Consider the following 24,506-nt stretch of genomic DNA (forward strand, 5'->3'; position numbering starts at 1 on the left):
TGATTCTGCCTGGATAGATGTAGGTTAGCAAATTCACTCATCATGATCAGGCAGACTTTTCCATGTTCAAAGGGCGGTAGTTCTCTACCGTGGTCCCATTAAACCTGCTTTCTGTGCCGGGGCTTCGTTCTGTTGGATGTGGTAGTCCTGGATGCGCTGGGTCATTCAGGTACTTCTGTAGGCAGCTCTCTGAACAGGTGGACTGAGAGGGAAACCAAGACAGTTCTATGACATCACATATTACACCTCTTCAAATATTGGTGTCCACTGCAAAGGCTTCTACTCCAACTAAAGAAGCTAACCTGGTAGAATGTTACTTTTAACATACAGGAACATTCAGTGATAACATTTTGTTGAGGAGGAATGGTACCACATTGTGTCCTATTTTACCCAATACCTAACCTCATCCCCAGGCTCGATTGCTACAGAAAGAGAAGCTTCTGGTGGATGAGATTATCCACTTCCTAGCCTCCAATGACGAGACAGGATTTGGAAGGATGGCCACAACAACTTCTCAGACATGAGTATGGGAAAAGGAAATGTAATGGAGATTAACTTCGCCTCATTCTCAAAGCGCATTGGAGAAGGTCAGAGGGAAGTGAACTTTGACTTTCTCATTCAATGGGTTTTGAGAAGGAACTCTAGAAAACATCAAGAAAGTCAACCTACCTCTGGCTTTACTTCTCTAGTGGTAAAATCCCTCACACAGTCCATGAAGCAGTTCTCTGAGTTTATTGTAGGGGCCAAGAAATTATTTGAACTGTGAACAGAAACAATGTTTATGAATGTGTTCATTTAACACTCCGATTAAACCAGATTGAATTGTGTATGAGAAGTATCCTCACGGTATACCTGTTTAATCTGGTCTGCCTTTGTTACCTGGGCAGCCATATGGTGGTCAAATTCGAGTTCTGTTGGATTGAAGTTAAACACATGATGTAACTGATTTAATGACAGCCCTATCCATGTAATGTATGATGTACGTTCACTATAACTATCTTAGCATAGGGAGTATTGAATTACCAAGATAGCTAGCTATATATGACACTTGACCATGCATTCATAGCAGCTGCATAGTTGAAGTCTTTTCGTAGTGTTAGCAAGCAAGCTCAGTATGCAGCTAAAGCTCCCAAGCTGATTTGGTAAGGTTCACAGGCTAACTATATAGCCCAGCAGATCCAGTTAAGCCTTTGAAAACACGACATACATTTAGATATCAAGTTGGGTGCACAAAATGCATGAACAATCACAATTTCTTCAACACAGCAACGAAGTCATTCACCCAGCCAGGTTCCCGAAGTACATGTTGTGAAAAGGGGACTGCAGTGGATGAGGATTGAAAGGTAACGTTACAAAACATTCTATAATCATTAGACATTGTTTTTAAAACATTTATAGAATGTTACATATTTTATACGTTCGTGTGGATGTGTATGACATTCAAAATCGAAAAATAATTTGTCGAAAATAACTGGCATTCCTAATTGTGGATATAGTGTTACTGCATAAAAACTCCGGTGTGACACGAAGTAGTGTCCCAGTACCTCATTTTAGTGTTTATCGATGGATTAACTTTCTCACCCGTGGTTGTTTATTATTTTGTTGTTTAATGCTTATTTGTTTTGTTTTTTGTTAAAGTTCTGACCCATGGAGTCCCTATCATGCACAGCAGATTGAGATATTTCACGAACGAGATCATGTCCTTGACCGGAAGTTACTGTTGTAAGCAACAGCTGCTGTGTTTTCATATTGGCTCATAGTAGCTAACAGTAGAAGCTATGTTATATTTCTCGATTCTGACTAAAGATTGTATTCATTTCCCAACGATTGTTTAAAATAGCACAGGTCTAGCAACTTCTTACTTGGTTTTCTGTGCTGTTCTTTCAACCTTTTAGAGGTGCCTACTAGCTAGCCACCTAACGTCAACCAACAATTATGTTTCGGGAAGTAAAACATGTTAGGATGAAATCAAATTGTATTTGTCACGTGCCGAATACAACTGTTACGGACTAAAAGGGGAACCCAGACGCGAGCCGACCAGACTAGCTAAATGGAATACCAGCTGTTCTGGATGACTGTGATAACGCACTCTGCAGTTGATGGTGGTGTATTCCTCAGTGCCATTGGATGAATCCCGGAATAAATTCCAGTCCTGTAAGCGTATCATCTGACCTCTTCCGTTTGAGCGAGTCACTGGTACCTCCTGCTTTAGTTTTTGCCTGTACACAGGAATCATGGTAGAATTATTGTCAGATTAGCGAGGGAGAGCTCTGTGTGGAGTAAAGGTGGTCTGGAGATTTGTTCGCTTCTGGTTGCACATGACATGCTGATAGAAATGAGGTAAAACGGATGTAATTTGCTTGCATTATAGTCCCCGGCCACTAGGAGCGCCGTTTCTGGATGAGCATTTTCTGGTTTGATTTTGGCCTTATTCAGCTCTTTGAGTACGGTTTTAGTACCAGCATGTTGCAGAGAAGACTGCATTGTTTGTTTATCTAGCTATCTAACAACTTGCAAGGCAAGTATCACGGTCACGTTCATATTACCCACCTTGATGCTGCAGACTCCCACTGTGGTTCCAGCAACAGGTAGGCTACCCAGTTTACCTTAGTCACTTGCTTTATTTAAACAAATTATGAGAATAGCCTTGACATCTGTCATTATTAAATAAAAAGTTGATCCTCATTGATTAGTTACGATAAGATACTTTATTGTCAATTTATGTGGAAACTACTTTTATAAGTTAGTTTTTATAAGTAAAAAATGTATATTTGTCTGTCTCCCCTACGTTAGCTTTTCCAGAACCTTCCAGCCAGTGGAGGGATGGAGGGAGTATGAGACCCCAGCTCCTCGCAGGTTAATACCAAAGCCCACACTCTGGAACACCACTAAACTCCAGAACACCCAGAACACTACACAGCTGCACAGCTCCAGGACACAGAATAAATTACATTACATCTCATTTAAGTCTCACACAGCAAGGTTAGTCATCAAAGTGTCTTTGAATCTGATAAATTGTCATGGTCTGGGGTTGAAATGGCACCCTTTTCCCCATATAGTGCACTATTTTTGTGCAGAGCCCTATGGGCCTTGGTCAAAAGGAGTGTACTATATTGGCCCTATAGGGAATATGATGCCATTTCGGATGTTGCCATGGATTTCCAACAGATTGTAAGAGTCATTTTCACCACTCGGGGGCAGTAGTGTCACTCCAACCTACTGGTTCTGTAGGAAGTGCAGGATTTTGCAGAAGGCTGGAGATTCTAAAAAGGAAGTGTTTATTCACACACAAATCTGAAAACACTGTTTAATAGGCTACAATGTCACTGTTTTTTTTCCTGTCCTTGTTGATTTTGGTGATTGCTATTTCCATTTGTCACTCTCTTGATGAGCTGGAATACAAGACAAGCATGTTACTTTCAACCTCTGTTCTTTGAACTAATAACCATTTGCCTTCTGTACTCCTCTGTTTGGCAACCTCTCATTATCATTAGTCGCTTTATGTTGATGCAAACACGACAGATTTACACTGGGCCATTTTCACCACATTATTGCAGTCAGGTCAACACACACCTGTCAGCATCTGCATTACAGAAAATATCAAATGTTACCCACCAAATTGAAAAGCTGTGTTGTACAATGAGCCAGACTGCATTGCATGCTAAGTCAAATGCATGTTTGGAATTATAATCTGACAATATATATAATTGGATTCATTACAAGTAGGCCTATGGCTGGTTTATTAACATGTTGTGTGATACAACGATAAACACGTGAAATACATATAGCTCATGTTTTGGCGGCCAGTCAATTCTCAGTTTTGGTTTTGTCATAAACATACATAATGTCCCTGTGTTTGGCTCCGTTGGCCGAGCACCAAGACTACTCTGAATTGTTACAATGGCTGCCGGGCCTCGCTCAGTCTCCCTCTCGTCTCCCTAGCCACAAGCTTCGGAACGCAGCCTCCTCCTAAACATTGGAGATCCATACAAAGCACCACAGACTATTTTAAAGCCCACATTTACTGTAAAGTAGGAAAATCGTGGTAAAAGCTCACAACGCACGGCATGAATATATCAATTCTGTACCGTTATTATATTATGCTGGCTGCTAATATCCATCCAGTTTACATGGGAAAATTAGGTATGCTCTCCTTTCTTCAGGTGTAAAACTCAATTAAAGGTCCAAATGCAGCTGTTTTAAAAAAGATGTATATTTTAATTTTACCCCTTTTCTCCCCAATTTCGTGGTATCCAATTGTTTTAGTAGCTACTATCTTGTCTCATCGCTACAACTCCCATAAGGGCTCGGGAGAGACGAAGGTTGAAAGTCATCGTCCTCCGATACACAACCCAACCAAGCGCGCTTCTTAACGCAGCGCGCATCCAACCCGGAAGCCAGCCGTACCAATGTGTCGGAGGAAACACCGTGCACCTGGCAACGTTGGTTAGCGCGCACTGCCCCTGGCCCGACACAGGAGTCGCTACCGGCCAAACCCTCCCTAACCTGGACGACGTTAGAACACAATAGATCATCGATACCCTTGCTTTCTTTACCCTTGTGTCGCCCCACGGACCTCCCGGTTGCGGCCAGTTACGACAGAGCCTGGGCGCGAACCCAGAGTCTCTGATGGCGCAGCTGGCGCTGCACTGCCCAAATGCGGCTGTTTTTATCTCTATATCAAATCATTTCTGGGTAATAATTAAGTACCTTACTGTGATTGTTTCAATTAAAATGGTCAAAAATAAACAAAAATAGCTTCTTAGCAAATATCAATTTCTAGCAAGAATTTTGCTAGGACTGTCTGGGAGTGGTCTGAGTGGGAGAGGGGAAAAATGGAAAATTAGCTGTTATTAGCAGAGAGGTTTGGAACTCTCTTATTGGTCTAACTCATTTGCTGCCTGGTGATGTCACCAGGCAGTCAAAGTCCATCCCACCAAAACAGGCTGAAATTTCAGGCGATCTTTAAAATAGCTCTTACACTAAATGGGCATTATCATCATTTTTCCCATTATTAATCCAACCTAATAGTTTGGAAATATATATAAAGCACAGGAACATCTATTTTGTTTACTGTACTGGGCCTTTAAGCATGAAATCATTCAGGTGAAAACAAATGTCACTGGCTGGTGCACAGCTGTGCAAATAGACAGACAGACAGACAGACAGACAGACAGTGCCCTTCAGTGTTCAATAGAAGTACAATGGAGTTTAGTTTATTGATAACCCCACCCTCTTGAAATACTTTGAAATAATGGTTGGCTTTAAAAAAAGATAGAAATGAATGTTTTTACTGATGTGGAGGTGATCCTTTATAAGAAACCTATTTGAAAAGCACCAGGTTTGAAGAAATAAGCTGCTGATGTCTGACAACAACAGAAAGGCTGTATAAGTACTACTATTCTATCCATTGTCATTCAACCACAGGCCTATGCTATTACTGGCTTGTCCTCCTCCTCCTCCTTTGTCCTCGGTTGAACTGTAATTTGTGTGCAGGCAGCAGGCTACATGTTTGGTAGGAAATGTCAGTGCCTGGTTCTGTTACACCCGTGTGAGAGCCTTGGACAATCTTCCCCTTGAATCTAATCGGCCTCCCTCTAGAATGGTGCTGCTCGCCAATCTCTCTCACACAAACATGCACACACACACCAATGTGGAATTGCTTTCTCATGAGTGGAGCTGTGCTGCTTAGTGACCATGGTGATGGATGTGTGGGCGAGAATGGAGTTAATTATGGCCCAGAAAGCATCAGTTTGTGTGTCTGTGTATGGATCACTGAGTGTGTGTGTGTGTGTGTGTGTGTGGGGGGGGATGGGGGTGCGCGTGTTGGTGTGTAAGAGAGAATTGGGAAATGCATTAGTCTTGTAAGATCGACTCGATACCCTTGCTTTGTTTGCCCAACTGACCAGTGTTACTAGATCAGCCTCCCTAAGCAATGCAGCCAGAGGGACACAACACTGTTGATAAGGGAATGCACTCAATCAGTTACAGGCATTTGACATTTGTATCGAATAACTGTCTGTCCAATGTGTCCATATATTATTTAAGGACTTGGTCAGGTCACAATATATGTTCATATAGTCCTTTTCTTGAAGATCACAATTGATCATTACTTGGTTGCAATTACTATCGATTTTAGTTTGTTCAAGATGGACTTAAATGTTTATGAACTGTGAATGGCCGGGTACAACAGTGATGTGGTGTGACTCTGGTTATTGTAATGATTAGTGCATGTTTAAAGGAGAAGGAGTACGTTATGCTATAAGATGTCTGAAGGGGCACCATTTTGTATCTGGTAGTACCTCTAAGCCAGTTGTCATGGCAACCATGCTATTTCTATTCCTCCTTGCACCTCTCCTTCTCTTTTTTAAAGTTTTAACTCTACAGCTGCCAGACTGCGCTCACTTTGGGGATTGGCTATTTTTAGTCCTTGCCTTTGTTTCTCAACACATTATCAAACCATATGTGAAACAACCCATGCCCTGAATGATTCAGGCCACTTAATTTTAATGATTCAGGTCACTTGGTCGCTGTCACTCACATTGTCTGTACAAAACAGAACACCCATTTTTTTAACATTATGTAAACCCTTTTGGCATAATGACACTAGAAGATAATTGTAGATTGAGAAGACCAGAATTGTATGAAGCCTTGTTTTTAGAATCTATTTATTTTCAATATTTGGTCAATCTCACTATCGACAAACGCAAGTGGGGACAGTTCCTTTGTCAACCATGATGACCATGGAATCTGATTTGGTACCCAGAGACCCATGGTATCTGATTTCTGTACATAAATGTAGAGGGACTAGCTAGATGTAGCTGAACTCTGTCTCATGAATGCCTCATATTACCTGTCTCACCTTGTAGTTGCCATAGTCTTATTTTCATTATTGATTTAACGTTAAGGAATCTGACTGGAATACACTGCATTACATCTCCAAGTGTCCTCAAGAAACAGTCGGGCGGTAATCTCCTTTTTTTAAATGTGATGTCATCAAGTATTTCATCATCAGTCATGACACACACAGAATCAGTCCCAGCCATAACAACACGCACAGTTGGAGCATTCATCTGTCAGCCTGGACCTAATTCAGATGAATTACACGGCCTAATCGTCTCCTCTGAGGGGTCTTTCCTCTAAGCCTGTTACAGCGCCAGATCAAAGGAGGTAATTGCCTCCCAAACGGCACCCCATCCCCTATATAATGCACTACTTTTGACGAGGGCCCATAGTGCACTACTTTTCACCTCAGCTCTATGTAGTGAATAGGCTGCCAATTGGGACGCAGTCCAGGTAATTGCTTTTCTTGTCTGTATAAGAACACAACAGCCTAACGGTGACTTCACCGGTGTCTGAATTTTGGATAGCTTTTGTAGACTCATCGAACCAGCGGAAAACACATTTATGATAAGCAAAGGAATTTTGTTAATGTATTTGGTAACATCTACTTTCTTCCCAGTGACCCATTAATGAATGTAGTTTAGTTAGTTACCATCAGCCAATTCCAGCATTAGGTTTGAACACTTATCATTGATTGGATTCAGAGCTTCCATTACATCCCATGAGAGAGAGATGATTTAGTCATGTCTGTCCACTGTATTATGAGAAAGTGTCTGTTGAACAGATGACCAGGTACTTTTGAACTAAAATAAAAGGAATTCCACTGTGTGGGAGCAATATATAGACCTGTGCTCTCAATGTTGCTTTGTTTGAGATGAGTTGGCCGTATTCTTCCAGAGGTTTAGCAAGTATATTGCCTTGTTTATTTGTGTATTTGCTCACATAGGGTTGAAAAGTACTGTGAACTTTCAATAAATTCCCTGGTTTTCCCAAAATCTCAGTTGGAGAATTCACAGAATTTGGAGGGCATAAGCAGGCAACCTGGATCCAACCAGGATTTCTGGAAAACCAGGTCATTTATTGAAAGTTCCTATAACTTTGCAAACCCAGTCACACAACATCCCACCATAATGACATTGTAATAGGCACTTGACTCTACTCAGTCATTATATTTATTGTGGTGGTGAATACAGTTTGTTTCCACAGCAACAATACATGTGATATTTTCCAGCTGTAAACAATGCATCTGTCTTGACGTCATTGGGCTAAGCAGCTGTAAAAGTGGTTTGGGAATTTGTTTGGAAATATCAGCAGACGTTGGACTTGCAAAAGACTACACAGGGCTGTAAAAACTGGAATGCAGGAGCGTGTTAACCAATTCAATGATTTGTATTCTTTTCTTCCTACTTGTCCAATGTTGATTCAACATACCAGTAGTATATAGTAGTCATTGTTTTAGTGGGAAGAGACCGTTCTCCTATGACCCATTTGCCCTTTGACCAGAGGAAATGTTTATGCTGGACATCCTGCAGACTGACCGATTGACTGTTGTTGGAGTGCACCATCCATCTGTTTAACTATTTTCACTTGTTGTATTGTACATTTTATATTGTAAATGTGTAATTGGAGTACTGTCTTGTATTATATTTGATGTAGGCTGTTTTTTTCTGACGTAATTGTTTTAATTATGTTTGGACCCCAGGAAGAGTAGCTGATGCTAAACATTCCAATACATTGATGACAATGACTAAATACAACCAGTATCATCCATCTGACTAGCTGGCTTAGAGAAAAGACATTTGGATCCAACAATAAATATTGATACATTTGATATGTGACACATCTTCAAGCTAGAACATGACCACACAATGTAGCATAGCACAATCTCTACAGAAGAGATTGTGATGATAAATGTAATAAGAAACCCAGGAGGCTCTGTGAAGCAATCAGCTCATTGTGTGATCTGAATGACTGTGTCCATGTGTGGAATAGTGAGAGAGAGGGAGATATAAAGTGCTGATCTGAGCTGAGGCGGGTGGCTGATTGCTGGTTTCTCTCTCTGTCTCTGCAGGAAACTTCTGGAGGCCATCCCTAACAACAGCAGCAGCTTGGCAGCCAGAGGTGTGCAGCAGCAGTTTTCTTAGGGTTGCCATAGCAACACCCACCGATGGCAACCTGCAAACAGTGCAGTCCAGGTAAGAGGAGGAAAAAATATTGTTTGTCATGTTTCCACAATTTGAAGACATAATTGGCTATCTTTAGTCTATTTGACTATTTCCTCCTCCCAAACAAAAACATGCATCTGTGCCATACCCGAGGCATTGTGCACTTTAAAAAGAACTGTATGCTACTTATTCTTCATAATGTTTAGCCAGTAAATATGATTTATTTTATACATTGTAATGTGTACAGTGACTTCAGAAAGTTTGCACATCCCTTGACTTTTTTATTGATCAAATAGAGATGTATTGTCACTGGCCTACACACAATACCCCATAATGTCAAAGTGGAATGATGTTTTTTGAATTTTTAAAAAATTAATTAAAACTGAAAAGCTGAAATGTCTTGAGTCAATAAGTATTGAAGCCCTTTGTTCTGGCAAGCCTAAAAGTTGCCTGGACTCTGTGTGCAATTATAGTGTTTTAACATGATTTTTTTTAAATAACCCCCTCATCTCTGTACCCCACACATGCAATTATCTGTAAGGTCTCCCAGTTCAGCAGTGAATTTCAAACACAGATTCAACCACAAAGATCAGGGAGGTTTTCAAATGTCTCGCAAAGTACGCCACCTGTTGGTAGATGAAGAATAACTCAGACATTGAATATCCCTTTGTGCATGTTGAAGTTATTAATTACATGTTTGATGTTGTATCAATACAGCCAGTCACTACAAAGATACAGCCGTCCTTCCTAACTCAGTTAAAGGAAGGACACCGCTCAGAGATTTCACCATGAGGCCAATGGTGACTATAAAACAGTTAGTTAAATGGCTGTGATAGGAGAAAACTGAGGATGGATCAACAACATTGTAGTTACTCCACAATACCAACCTAATTGACAGAGTGAAATGAAGGAAGCCTGTACAGAATACAAATATTCTAAATCATGCATCCTGTTATCAACAATGCACTAATGTAACACTGCACATGTGGCAAAGCAATAAACTTTTTGTCCTGAATACACTTATGTTTGGGACAAATCCAATACTCTTCCTGGGATCCAGCAAAATTAAGGCAGTTATAAAAGTGTTTAACATTACAATTACATTCATAACAGATTTAACAAGTGTGTGCCCATGGGACTCTACAGTCGTGGCCAAAAGTTTTGAGAATGACACAAATATTCATTTTCAAAGTTTGCTGCTTCAGTGTCTTTAGATATTTTTGTCAGATGTTACTATGGAATACTGAAGTATAATTACAAGCATTTCATAACTGTCAAAGGCTTTTATTGACAATTACATGAAGTTGATGCAAAGAGTCAATATTTGCAGTGTTGAACCTTCTTTTAAGACCTCTGTAATCCACCCTGGCATGCTAACTTTAATTAACTTCTGGGCCACATCCTGACTGATGGCAGCCCATTCTTGCATAATCAATGCTTGAAGTTTGTCAGAATTTATGGGGTTTTGTTTGTCTACCCACCTCTTGAGGATTGACCACAAATTCTCAATGGGATTAAGGTCTGGAGAGTTTCCTGGCTATGGACCTAAAATATTGATGTTTTGTTCCCAGAGCCACTTAGTTATGCCTTATGGAAAGGTGCTCCATCATCCTGGAAAAGTTATTGTTCGTCACCAAACTGTTCCTGGATGGTTGGGAGAAGTTGCTCTCGGAGGATGTGTTGGTACAATTCTTTATTCATGGCTGTGTTCTTAGGCAAAACTGTGAGGGAGCCCACTCCCTTGGCTGAGAAGCAACCCCACACATGAATGGTCTCAGGATGCTTTACTGTTGGCATGACACAGGACTGATGGTAGCGCTCACCTTGTCTTCTCCGGACAAGCTTTTTTCCGGATGCCCCAAACAATCGGAAAGGGGATTCAGAGAAAATGACTTTACCCCAGTCCTCAGCAGTCCAATCGCTGTACCTTTTACAGAATAGCAGTATGTCCCTGATGTTGTTCCTGGAGAGAAGTGGCTTCTTTTCAGCCCTTCTTGACACCAGGCCATCCTCAAAGTCTTCGCCTCACTGTGCGAGCAGATGCACTCACACCTGCCTGCTGCCATTCCTGAGCAAGCTCTGTACTGGTGGTGCCCCGATTCCGCAGCTGAATCAACTTTAGGAGACAGTCCAGCAAGCGCCAGGACCTTCTTGGGCGCCCTGAAGCCTTCTTCACAACAATTGAACCTCTCTCCTTGAAGTTCTTGATGATCTGATAAACGGTTGATTTAGGTGCAATCTTACTGGCAGCAATATCCTTGCTTGTGAAGCCCTTTTTGTGCAAAGCAATTATGACGGCACATGTTTCCTTGCAGGTAACCATGTTTGTCAGAGGAAGAACAATGATTCCAAGCACCACCCTCTCTTTGAAGCTTTCAGTCTCTTATTTGAACTGAATCAGCATGACGGAGTGATCTCCAGCCTTGTCCTTGTCAACACTCACACCTGTGTTAATGAGAGAATCACTGACATGATGTCAGCTGGTCCTTTTGTGGCAGGGCTGAAATGCAGTGGAAATGTTTTGGGGGGTTTCAGTTCATTTGTGTGGCAAAGAGGGACTTTGCAATTCATTGCAATTCATCTGATCACTCTTCATAACATTATGGAGTATATGCAAATTGCCATCATACAAACTGAGGCAGCAGACTTTGAAAATTAATATTTGTCATTCTCAACTTTTGGACACGACTGTACTGTACTACCACATATCTTTAACACAAAATCCATCTGTATATGTGTGTTTGTATGCATGTGTCTGTTTTGTGTTGCTTCAGTAGGTGCCACTTATTTGTTTTGTTTTAAACAACGACGGTGATAGCTTTGCATATAGTATATTGAGAATTAGTTGTTCTTGAATATGGGTGACGTAGCTGTTGTCTGCTTCTTGTTACGTAGTTAGGGAATTCATATGTGGCTGTAAAATAGTTTTTGAAGAGAGAGGGTAATAAAGTGATTTAAAGTGCAGTAAACAAGCAACTTGAAAATAATTATTTTGATAAATTCAGGCGTCCGCATTGAAAAGCGGTGCTAAATGGTCTCTAACACCAGCAGATGATATTGTTCTTACAGAGCGTTTGTGCAGGTGATAGATTGATAGTAGTTTGGTGTGTGTGCAGGCCCATATAATGTTACAGTAACGGATGAATGGGAAGATCATTGTGTAGTAGAGACTGAGAGCAGTGCCTCTGGTTAGGAGATATCTAATTTTGCCAAGTATCCCGTTCTTGGCAATCTTAAAGGTTATTGTCTTTGTGTGGTTTCCATGACAATTCATCATCAATCAGAACACCAAGAAAGCATGTTGTACAGCCCTGATTTAATAGGTATATTATCAATATGGACCACTATATCATCTGTATTTTATTTCCTTTGGATCAAATAATAAAATAAAAAAATAAAAATTTATTCAGTGATCAATTTGTTCATTTTTAACCACTTTTGAGATATTACATCAATAAGATACATTTTTTTTCTGTGTAAATCATAAATAATAGGGGTCCAATAATTGATCCATGAGGCAAGCTGGAGACCAAAGCAGTCACACCCATAGTTTCAAGTTTTTGTAATAAAATATGAGGATCAACAGTATCAACTGCCTTTGAGAGATAAAAAAAAACACCTAATGTATGATGTTTGTGGTTATTTGCCAAATGTATTTGGTCAATTAAGTAAGTAACCGCCAGTTAGGCAGTGAGCTTTTCTGAAGCTATACTGATGTTTGTATAACAACCTTTCCGTGTTAAGCTATTTGATGAATATGTTATATGCAAGCTTCTCTAACATGTTTGAGCTAGCTGGAAAATTTTAAATTGGTCTGTCATGTGTAAAGTATGCTGGGTCTTTAGCTTTATAAATTGGAACAATTTTGGCCATTTTCAGTTCAGAAGGCTCAATGCCCTGAACAATTTATATATTTAAAATGTGGGGAAGAGGTGTGATAATGAAATCAACCACGTTTTTAGCTAGCTTAGCATCCAATCTGTTGTGACCAGAGGCAGTGTTTTTCAGAGATGATAAGATGTCACATACCTCATTACAGGACAGGGGTGAATTGAAACTTGCTAGATTGGGACAGATACATAAATTGGAGTGGACTTTCATAAGTCACAGGAATTTTGTCTGACAATATAGGCTTTGTGAAAAACAGATTTAACTTGTGTGCTGTCTTTTTTGGATCAGAAGTGATCATTTGACTAGGAATTCATTGGGGAGGGATTTGGGTTTAATCTTTTTATTGAGGATTTCATTAATGGTGCTCTCATATTGTTCTTGTGCTTTGAGAGTTTACTGTCATAGTATTTATGGTTATTTTAATCATTTGATTTCATTTTTCTATATATATTGAATCTCACATGGTTATATGGAATAGGATTTGAAATCTACTTTTTGTATATATTTTTTCTTAAAGGGATTTTAATAATACTATTAAGCCAGGGTTTTCTTATTTTAGGCTGTACTTTAGTCATTTTTATTTTTGTTCAAGGAAAGCAAGATTGAAAGATGTGGATATTTAATTTAAAAACTAGATATAGGTGTGCTGAGGATCATTAGCCTCTTAGTTTCATTCCAATAAACTTGCTGTATCAGATTATTAAAATGATTGATTGTATGCTGGTTGACTATCCTATACAGTTGAAGTCGGAAGTTTACATGCACTTAGGTTGGAGTCATTAGAACACGTTTTTCAACCACTCCACAAATTTCTTGTTAACAAACTATAGTTTTGGGAAGTCAGTTAGGACATCTACTTTGCATGACACAAGTCATTTTTAAAACAATTGTTTACAGACAGATTATGTAACTTTATAATTCACTGTATCACAATTCCAGTGGGTCAGAAGTGTACATACACTAAGTTGACTGTGCCTTTTAAACAGCTTGGAAAATTCCAGAAAATGATGTCATGGCTTTAGAAGCTTCTGATAGGCTCATTGACATCATTTGATTAATTTGGAGGTGTACCTGTGGATGTATTTCAAGGGCTACCTTCAAACTCAGTGCCTCTTTGCTTGACATCATGGGAAAATCCAAAGAAATCAGCCAAGATCTCAGAAAAAGAATTGTAGACCATGGCCCTAAGCACACAGCCAAGTCCCGAAGCCACTCCTGCGTTGTCAAGTCTCTGAATGTCCTTGAGGGACCCAGGTCTAAGTACTTATGTAATATATATTACATAAGTACTTAGACCTTTTACTGCAGATTCTTAAGCTCTGCCAGGTTGGATGGGGACAGCTATTTTCAGGTCTCTCCAGAGATGTTCGATCGGGTTCAAGTCTGGGTCCTGGCTGGGTCCCTTAATACATTTCTAAAAACATGTTTTTGCTTATTCATTAAGGGGCAATGTATGTCGATCGATGAGGGAAAATCTATTGAATTATTTTTAGAATAAGGCTGTAACGAAATGTGGAAAAAGCCAAGGGGTCTGAATACTTTTCGAATGCACTGTAAGAGGAATACTTATCTGAGAATGCTATTCATTGACTACAGCTTAGCATTCAACATAATTGTCCCTTCCAAGCTCTTCACCAAGCTTAGGACTCAGGATGGGACTGAACACCTCCCACTGCAAATGGATAATGGGCTTCCTGACGGGACAACCCCAAGTGGTGAGGGAAGGCAACATCACCTCTCTCAAGGCTGACCCTCAACACAGGGACACCTCAGGTGTGTGTGTGCTCCTGTAATCCCTGTTCATCCATGACTGCAAGGAACTAATCGTGGACAACAGGAAATGGTGAGCGAGCATGCTCCCATCCACATCAATGGGGCTGCAGTGGAGCAGGTCGAGAGCTTCAATTTCCTCTGTGTCCAACTCTCCAACGTCTTAAAATGGTCCACACACCCATGCACTATTGTGAAGAAGGCGCGACATTGCCTCTTCCCACCTCATGAGGTTGAAAAGGTTTGGCTGCAAAAAGAGCATCTTGACTGGCTGTATCACTGCTGGGTATGACAACAACACTGGTTGTGTGGACAGCCCAGTACATTACTGAGGCTGAGCTCCCTGCCATCCAGGACCTCTATATCAGGTGAGGTGAAAGGAAGGCCCAGAAAATCATTAAATACTCCAGCCACCAACAGCTCCTGAACAGCTTCTATCCCCAAGCCATAAGACTGCTAAAATGACTACATGGACTGAGTTGACCCTTGTATTTTATATTTGCACTGTCTCAATATACATTCACAGGGCCCTACACACTCACTCCATAAAAAATACAGACTACGGTTTGCAATTGCATATGGAGACAAATATCGTACTTTTTGGAGCAATGTCCTCTGGTCTGATGAAACAAAAATAGAACTGTTTGGCCATAATGACCATCGTTATGTTTGGAGGAAAAAGGGGAATGCTTGCAAGCTGAAGAACACCATCCCAACCATGAAGTATGGGGGTGGCAGCATCATGTTGTGGGGGTGCTTTGCTGCATGAGGGACTGGTGCACTTCACAAAATAGATGGCTTCATGAGGAAGGAAAATGATGTGGATATATTAAAGCAACATCTCAAGACATCAGTCAGGAAGTTAAAGCTTGGTCACAAATAGGTCTTCCAAATGGACAATTACCCCAAGCATACTTTCAAAGTTGTGGCAAAATGGCTTAAGGACAACAAAGTCAAGGTATTGGAGTGGCCATCACAAACCCCTGACCTCAAACCTATAAATGAAAAAGTTTAAAGGCATTGGTCTTGGCCATTGTGGAGAGGTTTGAGTGTGTGGACAGGTGTCGTTTATAGAGGTAACAAGTTCAAACAGGTGCAGTTAATACAGGTAATGAGTGGAGAACAGGAGGGCTCCTTAAAGAAAAACTAACAGGTCTGTGAGAGCCAGAATTCTTACTGGCTGGTAGGTGATCAAATCCTTATGTCATGCAATAAAATGCTAATTAATTACTTTGTATGATTTTAAAGTGATTTTCTGGAATTTTGTTTTAGATTCTGTCTCTCACAGTTAAAGTGTACCTAATGATAAAAATTACAGACGTCTACATGCTTTGTAAGTAGGAAACACTGCCAATTTTGCAGGTTATCAAATACTTGTTCTCCTCACTGTATATGCTGATGCCTAGTCACCTTACACCAATACATATCTATCGCTATTGAGCCAGTATTCCTGTACATTGTAAATATGGTACTGGAACTGACTGACCATGTATATACACTGTAGTATGCTTACTTACTTTTCATGCTTTTCTTATTTTTAGTTCTCGTGTGTTTTTGTTCTCTCTCCCTTATGTTGTTTTTAGTATTACATTGTTATTGATTACTACATTGTTGGGTTTAGAGCTTGCGTGAAGGGTATTTCACTGTACTTGTGCACTTGAATTCACAGGACCGCTTTGCTCTGTCTCCTAGCTCAGAAGGATCCCCATGGCAACAGCAGCAGCATTTGTCAGCTTAATCAGAGAGTGAGAAGAGAGTAGGTAAAGGGCAATTCCACAATAATGTAATTACACTGAGACTCAGGTTTTTCACTTTAAAACATACACCAAACAAAAAACATTTATTTCATAGTTGAACAAACCATGACTACTTAACAATTTCCACTGAACATTTTACAATAACACCTTTTTACAGGAAGAATTGTGCAGATAAAGTTTGATAACAGAATAAAACTGAGGGAGATTTTACCATAATTATGTTATCAAACTTTGCATCTACACTGTTTTTCCAGTAAATTATTCATTCTGTTTTACTTAGTAAATTGTTTAAAGTAGTCATTGTGCATAGAGCTGTATGGTTTGTTTTAAAGTGAAAAGTAAGTCTCGGTGTAATTCCGTTAGCATGGAATTGCCCTAACGTAAATCTGCATGCTGCTGGCAGTCTGCCAGCGTCTCAAATAAAAGGGCACTTTGAACTGCTGCCCAGTTTGGAGGAGAGGAGCTGTCAGGCCTGCTTAATGTTGGCAGTTTGTCATTGGCAAGCCTTTCCCAGAATTCATCTGTCTGGCAACGTGCCAGGCACTTAGCTGAAGCTAAAAAAAATTAACCCCTGCGCTTGCAAAATGTTCACAGAGCGAGATGGGGAGAGAGACATCAGCACAGTTGGTATGTGAGCGGCTCAGTGTATGCATGAGGGGCCGTGGGGATATCACAGGATCCTTTCAGGATGGAGGCAGGCGGGATCTATTAACCACCTCTGCTTTGTTTTGTGTAAAGCTATGTATTTGGTTGTTTTAAAGTCTTCTGAGGTCTGAGGCAGAATTTCTAAATTGTTTTAATTGTTGCGATGTTGAGTTCTGCCTGTGATATTTATAGTACTGATCTTCCACTTACATGGATGGATGTATGTTATTGGGTAGTTTGGCTAGTTGATGTGGCATAGTTTTGTAATAAGATTGTTTGAATTGTATCCATATGTGTAAACCTAAGAGAGAAGGCACTGTTTTGCCATTTGCTTTTAGGATCATTCAGACCTTTTTTTACTGAGATTGCGCTCCACACTTAAATCAAGCAAAACTATAGGTGTTGAACTTGTATTGAGCCTCGCCTGGCACGCAGGCCCAGTGTTGGAATAAATGGCACAAACCCTTTTTCTTCCCATGCCACACCTCTTTCTGCCTTATTCTGTTGACTGATGATGGCTGCTCTTTCATTTGGCTGTCTGTCACAATCCCTGGTGCACAAATAGAGTGAGAATTGTCCACATACAGCCCACATAACAACCTCTCCTGCTGCTGGTAGTCATTCAGCCTGCTGTGTATTGCACAGACTCTGAATAAAAACCAGGCTCCATCTTCTCTTTTTGTGGCGTTTCTAGCTTCCCCTGCCACTGATGGACTGGTCTATGAAACTTAAGTCATGTTTTCTTGGTAAATTGTTTACGTGCATTTATTTCATGTGGTCAGACTCTGCATTATACATCATATACTGTCACCTCAGAGACATCAGTGCTTGTAATTTAAAGCGAGTCTGAAATGTATCAAAACACAGTATTCACAAATACACACATGTGCAACCAGTACCCATGTAGCCTAACAGCATGGCGCATTTTTGGTGCAGTGAAAGCAACATTGTTTTGGAAAAGCTGCGGCATGGTGCAGACTCTTTCTTGGCCAAGGATGGAGGACCACACCACCACGATACAGTACCGTGCCAGGCCAGCGGTATGTGGAGACTGCAATAAACTACTTTCCTCCCTCCCTCTGCTGACATTGTTTTTCTTTCTTCACTCTCCTTCTCTCCCAGTTGTATAACAGGGGAAAATGATTCTCTGCCTGCCTACTGGGTGTTGTTAATCAGGAAGGGAGACTGGGGGAGGAAGGGGCGGAGGGTGCGCAGAGCAGGCTACTCTTGTCTGTGCAGTAGGTAAACAATCGAAATGTAGTGAAAATATCTCTAGTTCAACTAGCCCAGTGTTATTTTTATTGCAGAGGAATCGACTCCCTATTTATTTTAGCCATCACACTGTGCGTATATTTTCTTTTGGCGAATATATTAAACGTTATTGTAATCACACATGCCTATTGCAATGAATGTTGCCAAATTAAATCAGATTATCCACATATTTTAATCAGAAATTAAAAAGATAAAGGTATATTAAAGGCTTTCGCTCCATTACCTAATGGTAGGCTATAGCCAGGCGTTTTCCTTTTAACCTGTTTTTTTGCTCGATAGTGGTTGAAGATAATGCTTTTTGATGCTCCTGCACTGCGAAAAACCAACACAACGCATAACAAATTGAATTGTTTCGTAATCGTAAATTGCTTTATGCTATTGAAGGTTTCGTTTTGCTGACCTAAGCAAAAGTAACCTATTTGAAACATAATACATTTGTATTTAATAATAATTAATGTATATTAATGACATCTAATATGACATCTAATATAATATATTATTGACACAATTTCGCAGTAGTAAAATACATTCAAATGCCAGAGTTGTAGAAACCCATATTCTGCTTTATGTAATTTGGTCAGGATTGTGCGTTCGTGTTCGCTCCCAGTCCATTCAAAAGATTAGAAGGGAGTGGTTTGAGTTTTGAGTGTTAGGAAAGCAACAAGTGGCATGTCTTTTTTTATGAACTGCGGAACGTGGTGCTTACGTCACTGCTCTAGCCAGGTGGCATTCCAAACTGGGGAGAGGAGACGTGGAGGCACAATCAAAATTTCAAATCACAAACCAAGTCAGGATGTGAGACGCGTGTAAAGCACATTTTCAGTCCTACAACCGATCACTGCTCGTCACCGGCATCAGAAGAGGAGTAGGGAAGGAAGAGGGTTCCTTTTTGGGGCAGATTCACGGACTGAAAATTAAAATTGCAATCATAATCTGGGGGGAAAAGGACCAGGGCAAGGGACATTCAACATGTCTTCTGCACACGTATCCTCATCTCGGAGACAGTCATGTTACCTGTGCGATTTACCCCGTATGCCGTGGGCTATGATTTGGGATTTTACGGAGGCAGTGTGCAGGGGTTGTGTGAATTATGAAGGTGCAGATCGGATCGAGTTTGTTATCGAAACTGCACGCCACCTCAAACGTGCTCATGGTTTCCAAGAGGGGAGATCTCCCGGTCCACCGCCGCCGCCCACAGTCAAAACCCAGGCGGCAATATCAGCCAAGGAGACGGTGCAAATCAACCATGTGGACGGACCATCTAAACAACAACAACAACAGTCGGGGATGGACCGCTACTCTCTGAACGCAGAGAGACCTCGCTTTGACTACTCCAGTATTGGCGCCCATGCCAGCAGACTTCCGAATGGAATGAGCGGTCCAAATGGGTTCCCAAAACCGGACGATGGTCCCCCAGAGTTGAACCGACAGAGCCCGAACTCCCGTCGGAGCCATGGTCTAGTTGCGGTCCCAGGACAAATGAATGTCCCCCCCAACCTTCTCCCACAGACCATGTTGAATGGACCCTCCTCGGCAACAGCCATAGCCTCGCATAGCCTGTCTAGCCGCCCCCCACCATCCATTGTGGGACCCTCTTTGTCCACGTCCTCTCAGTCCATGTCAGAACAAGGTAAACGACCAGGTTCTGTGTCAAGCACTGACCAAGAGAGAGATATGAAAGAAAAACAGCGTAATGCGGAGGCTTTGGCTGAGCTTAGTGAAAGTTTAAGAAATAGAAACGAAGACTGGGCAAACAAACCGAAAATAGTAAGGGACACTTTGCTTACTCTTTCAAACAGCTCCCGTTTGATGTGAGATTTAAAAAGGATCATTCACTCGTGGGCAGGGTGTTTGCTTTCGATGCAGTGTCAAAGCCTGGCATGGACTATGAATTGAAAATATTTATCGAGTACCCAAGTGGATCTGGTAATGTGTTTTCCAGCGCATCGGGGGTGGCCAAACAAATGTATCAGGACTGCATGAAGGACTTTGGCAGAGGGCTCTCCTCGGGTTTTAAATATTTGGAGTATGAGAAAAAGCATGGTTCTGGGGACTGGCGACTCCTGGGTGATTTGTTGCCCGAATCGGTCCGATTCTTTAAAGAGGGGCTGGGGGTTGAAATGTTGCCTCAGCCCTACATTGATGCCAGCTGTCCATTGCTGCCCACTGCTTTGGTCAACATCCCTCGTGGCTTGCCATCTGCGAGTGCCCCGAGGATTGGCGTGCGTAAGCGTAAAGCCTCCCCAGAACCTGACTCCGCAGAGAGCGCGCTGAAACTATCTGAACAAGAACAGCAGAGGCAGCAGTGGATGGCCAGCCAGAGCGAGGCGTTAAAACTGACGATGGCATCCGGATCATTCGGTGCCTCACACGGGGCACCCCCACCGCTCGGCCCTGGTCATTCTGTTCACTCAAGCCGCGCTACGCCCCCTGAATCAACGCCCCAGAATGGACAGTCTCCAATGGCCGCGCTCATGTCTGTCGCGGACACGTTGGGCAATGCGCACTCCCCGAAGGACAACAACTCAGTTCACTCCACCACATCCACCAGGCATAACAGCAGCAGCCCGGTCTCGCCCGCCTCTGTTTCGGGGCAGAGGCGTTTGGCTTCCCGTAACGGAGAACTCAATCTATCTGGGGGTCCCTCCCAGTCCAATGCGCATTCTGGCATGGATCAGGTCCACGCGCAAAACATTCCAGATTCGCCCATGGCTAACAACGGACCCCTGTGTTGTACCATTTGCCACGAACGTTTAGAGGATACCCATTTCGTTCAGTGTCCGTCAGTTCCCAACCATAAATTCTGTTTCCCTTGTTCCCGAGAGAGCATCAAAGCGCAGGGAGCAACTGGCGAGGTGTATTGTCCTAGCGGAGAAAAATGCCCCCTGGTAGGTTCTAATGTGCCTTGGGCGTTCATGCAAGGTGAGATAGCAACAATATTAGCTGGGGACGTTAAGGTAAAAAAGGAGAGGGACCCATAGATATGTCCTATGACTTCCCATAGAAACGTGCATTTTAGTCCAATATATACAGTATACACATGTGAATACTCAAAACGTACAAAAAATAGTTGATGTACAGAGACGTCCCCTCCTTCTCATATTTCTGTTTTTTGAAGTAACGGAATAGTACAGTATGTGATGTCACCTAATTTTATGGGGGGGGGGGGTGTTTTATGGGGGGACGGGTACTAGTGTTGTATTTGGATGACAGTGACGAGTCAACGCACGTTCACTTTATCACTGCTGCCGTTTTCCCCTCCAACTCATGCACTTATCTCATTATAAAAAGGCCAGTTTAAACTCCCAATGAATACATGTCTGTAAAATGAAACTAAGCATAGTAAATATCCAATGACAGTAATGACAATTTGCCCTAACTTCTATATTGGGTACAAATCATTCTGATTACTTTTTTTCGTTTATTTAATATATTCATTTTTTAGTTTTTTTTACAGCAAGTATCTCTTTTCTTCTTGTGATCGAAAATATTTTACTACGTGTTATTAATTTCTCTTCCCGTTTGCTTTGATGATGCACGGATGCTTAAAAAGGTAGAGCAAAATGCTGTACATTAATGTAAACTGTTCGTTTATACATTTCTGTAGTAACAGAAGACTTGTAATGTGCCTTGGAGCTGAGTAAATTGTAATAAATTCCATTGATATTAACCCTTGGTGAAATGTCAGTTTATTTAACAAGTTTAGACTGTTACAATAGCTGGTTCACTGAGGTATAACAAATAATTTATTTATTTTTTGTGTCCATATATATAGCTCAACCATAGCATTATATCAATTTACAATGTTATCTAACATGAGATATGCTGTAATTGGAGATGACAACCTTGACATTAAGATCTGGCTCAAAAGACCTTTATTTCATATTTAATTGTGTTTATTACACACAGACCTTACTGCAAAGCCAAATTAACGTTGGACTCATAGAGATCAGATGGTGCCATGCGTATTCATCATAACCTCTTTCAATATGTAAAGGTAACATTACCTTACATTCTAGTAGTTCTGCAAGCTCATTACTCCAGAGCGATTTTAAATACATGGGAACAGGTGTTTATTTCTCCTGTATCTGTCTGTTGGTTAGGCTGCTTTAGTTGCAGCTATCTGATTGGCACATGGTTTACTTGCATTGGATGGGCCCACAATTTGAACAGCTGTGCTTCTCAGCAAGACAACAAAAAGAGTCCTCAACAAGTTGGCATTGGAATGTCAAGTCGCTCTCCTCTCCTCATTGTGCTTATAATAGTCAGCTCGTATGGCATGCTTCTCACTGAGGACGCCTCATCTGGCTGATGGTTATAGTATTGGTGCATGCGCAAACAGTTCCACGATTTCACCATGTTTATGCTGTGGGTGGTTGTGTGTCTGTGTGAAAATGCTTGCACAAGCCCGAGTATACCTCCTCGTTTATAATGCAGCAGGCAGGCTGTTCATGTGACACGGTTCCTCACTGTCCCATTAGCCAGTGGGGGTATATATATATATATATATATATATATATATATATATATATATATGCGAGAGAGAGCACAGTTGCATGCCTGTTATTTAGCTGTGAGTTAAGCCTAATAGTCTAGCTCTGCTCTGGGTTACCGAGACAAATGGTCATATGTACACACTGACACACTGTCTGCAGCAGGCAGGCAGCGTGGTTTCCAGTCCCACATGGCTCAGATAACCCATAAATACCAACTGGAGCCTTCCATATGTGAGCTTGAGGAAGAGACCGAGACAATGCCTGCTATGTATGTCCTGGAAACATGACACAAACCAGTATTCTTTTCACAAGAGCAACAGCAGATGTACATTAAAGGCTTACTGGTAGTAGAGTAGAGGAGCTTTTAGATGCCCGTTGATAAGTATTTGACTGGCGCTATGTTTTAGATTGTGTCTCCTCCAGCCTGTGATTGTTGGAGGTGGCGTTCATTATCATGGACCATCGCTGCTCCTAGGTGGGTTATCAAATGGTTATTTTATGTTCTGTAGAGAGGGGCGAGAAAGACGTTTCCACAGAGACTCCTATCTTCTAAGCATAGCTCCTGCTCCAACCAACTGCCAGTTATTTATAGATACTCTGTATCCTGGTTTCTGTCCCTGTTTCAAAGTAGGGTTTTTACCTCCTGGGGAATACTACTATATGGTCAAAATAATTGGTTGAATGCCAGAGAAAGACAGAGTTGGTAAAATGTTGAGTTTCTGAAATGTTGTTCACACAAATTGGCTCATCAGTTGTAACTGCAACAGGAAAAGCAGCTGTCTGAGTAAGCGACAACCCCACACTCCCCCGCCCCTTTCATCAAGTGTCATTTAGAAACAGATATCACAACCCCACACTCCCCCGCCCCTTTCTTCAAGTGTCATTTAGAAACAGATATCACAACCCCACACTCCCCCGCCCCTTTCTTCAAGTGTCATTTAGAAACAGATATCACAACCCCACACTCCCCCGCCCCTTTCTTCAAGTGTCATTTAGAAACAGATATCACAACCCCACACTCCCCCGCCCCTTTCTTCAAGTGTCATTTAGAAACAGATATCACAACCCCACACTCCCCCGCCCCTTTCTTCAAGTGTCATTTAGAAACAGATATCACAACCCCACACTCCCCCGCCCCTTTCTTCAAGTGTCATTTAGAAACAGATATCACAACCCCACACTCCCCCGCCCCTTTCTTCAAGTGTCATTTAGAAACAGATATCACAACCCCACACTCCCCCGCCCCTTTCTTCAAGTGTCATTTAGAAACAGATATCACAACCCCACACTCCCCCGCCCCTTTCTTCAAGTGTCATTTAGAAACAGATATCACAACCCCACACTCCCCCGCCCCTTTCTTCAAGTGTCATTTAGAAACAGATATCACAACCCCACACTCCCCCGCCCCTTTCTTCAAGTGTCAGTTAGAAACAGATATCACAATCTCACACTCATTTTGTCACTCAATCTTTTCTTTTTGATCTCCTGTATTATATTATCTGACTATAGTATATCCAAAACGATCTCTCTATTTACCAACATGCTCATACCCCCGAAACAGGAGTATAGAAACCGTAGGCTAGGGTTGAGCCGTCTAATCGTGGCTACCCATCTAATGGTGCATTGCAGTGCTTCAGTCTTCGATGGCCTATCTATCCCAGGTGCTG

The 24,506-nt window shown here is 41.5% G+C and overlaps 1 protein-coding gene and 1 long non-coding RNA gene across 4 annotated transcripts; one reads left to right on the plus strand and one right to left on the minus strand.

Annotated features, from left to right (window-relative positions):
• Positions 1–63: 63 nt before the first annotated feature.
• Positions 64–2,355, minus strand: LOC124046648. Of its 3 annotated transcripts, none has more exons than XR_006841040.1 (4): positions 1,863–2,355; positions 853–911; positions 670–760; positions 64–202 (listed from the first exon to the last, which is right to left on the minus strand). It is a non-coding gene; the product is annotated as an uncharacterized LOC124046648 (long non-coding RNA). The 3 variants fall into 3 exon arrangements; XR_006841039.1 differs by having other exon boundaries at positions 1,208–2,354; XR_006841038.1 differs by having other exon boundaries at positions 2,090–2,352.
• A 16,625-nt stretch (positions 2,356–18,980) lies between these two features.
• Positions 18,981–22,013, plus strand: LOC124046647 (probable E3 ubiquitin-protein ligase IRF2BPL). Its single transcript, XM_046367261.1, is given in 2 exon segments — positions 18,981–20,137; positions 20,140–22,013. Coding segments are annotated over 2 exon segments (2,010 nt in total). The 5' UTR covers positions 18,981–19,312; the 3' UTR covers positions 21,325–22,013.
• The last annotated feature ends 2,493 nt before the right edge of the window (positions 22,014–24,506 follow it).

Source organism: Oncorhynchus gorbuscha, linkage group LG10, assembly GCF_021184085.1.
Source record: "Oncorhynchus gorbuscha isolate QuinsamMale2020 ecotype Even-year linkage group LG10, OgorEven_v1.0, whole genome shotgun sequence".
Taxonomy (NCBI): domain Eukaryota; kingdom Metazoa; phylum Chordata; class Actinopteri; order Salmoniformes; family Salmonidae; genus Oncorhynchus; species Oncorhynchus gorbuscha.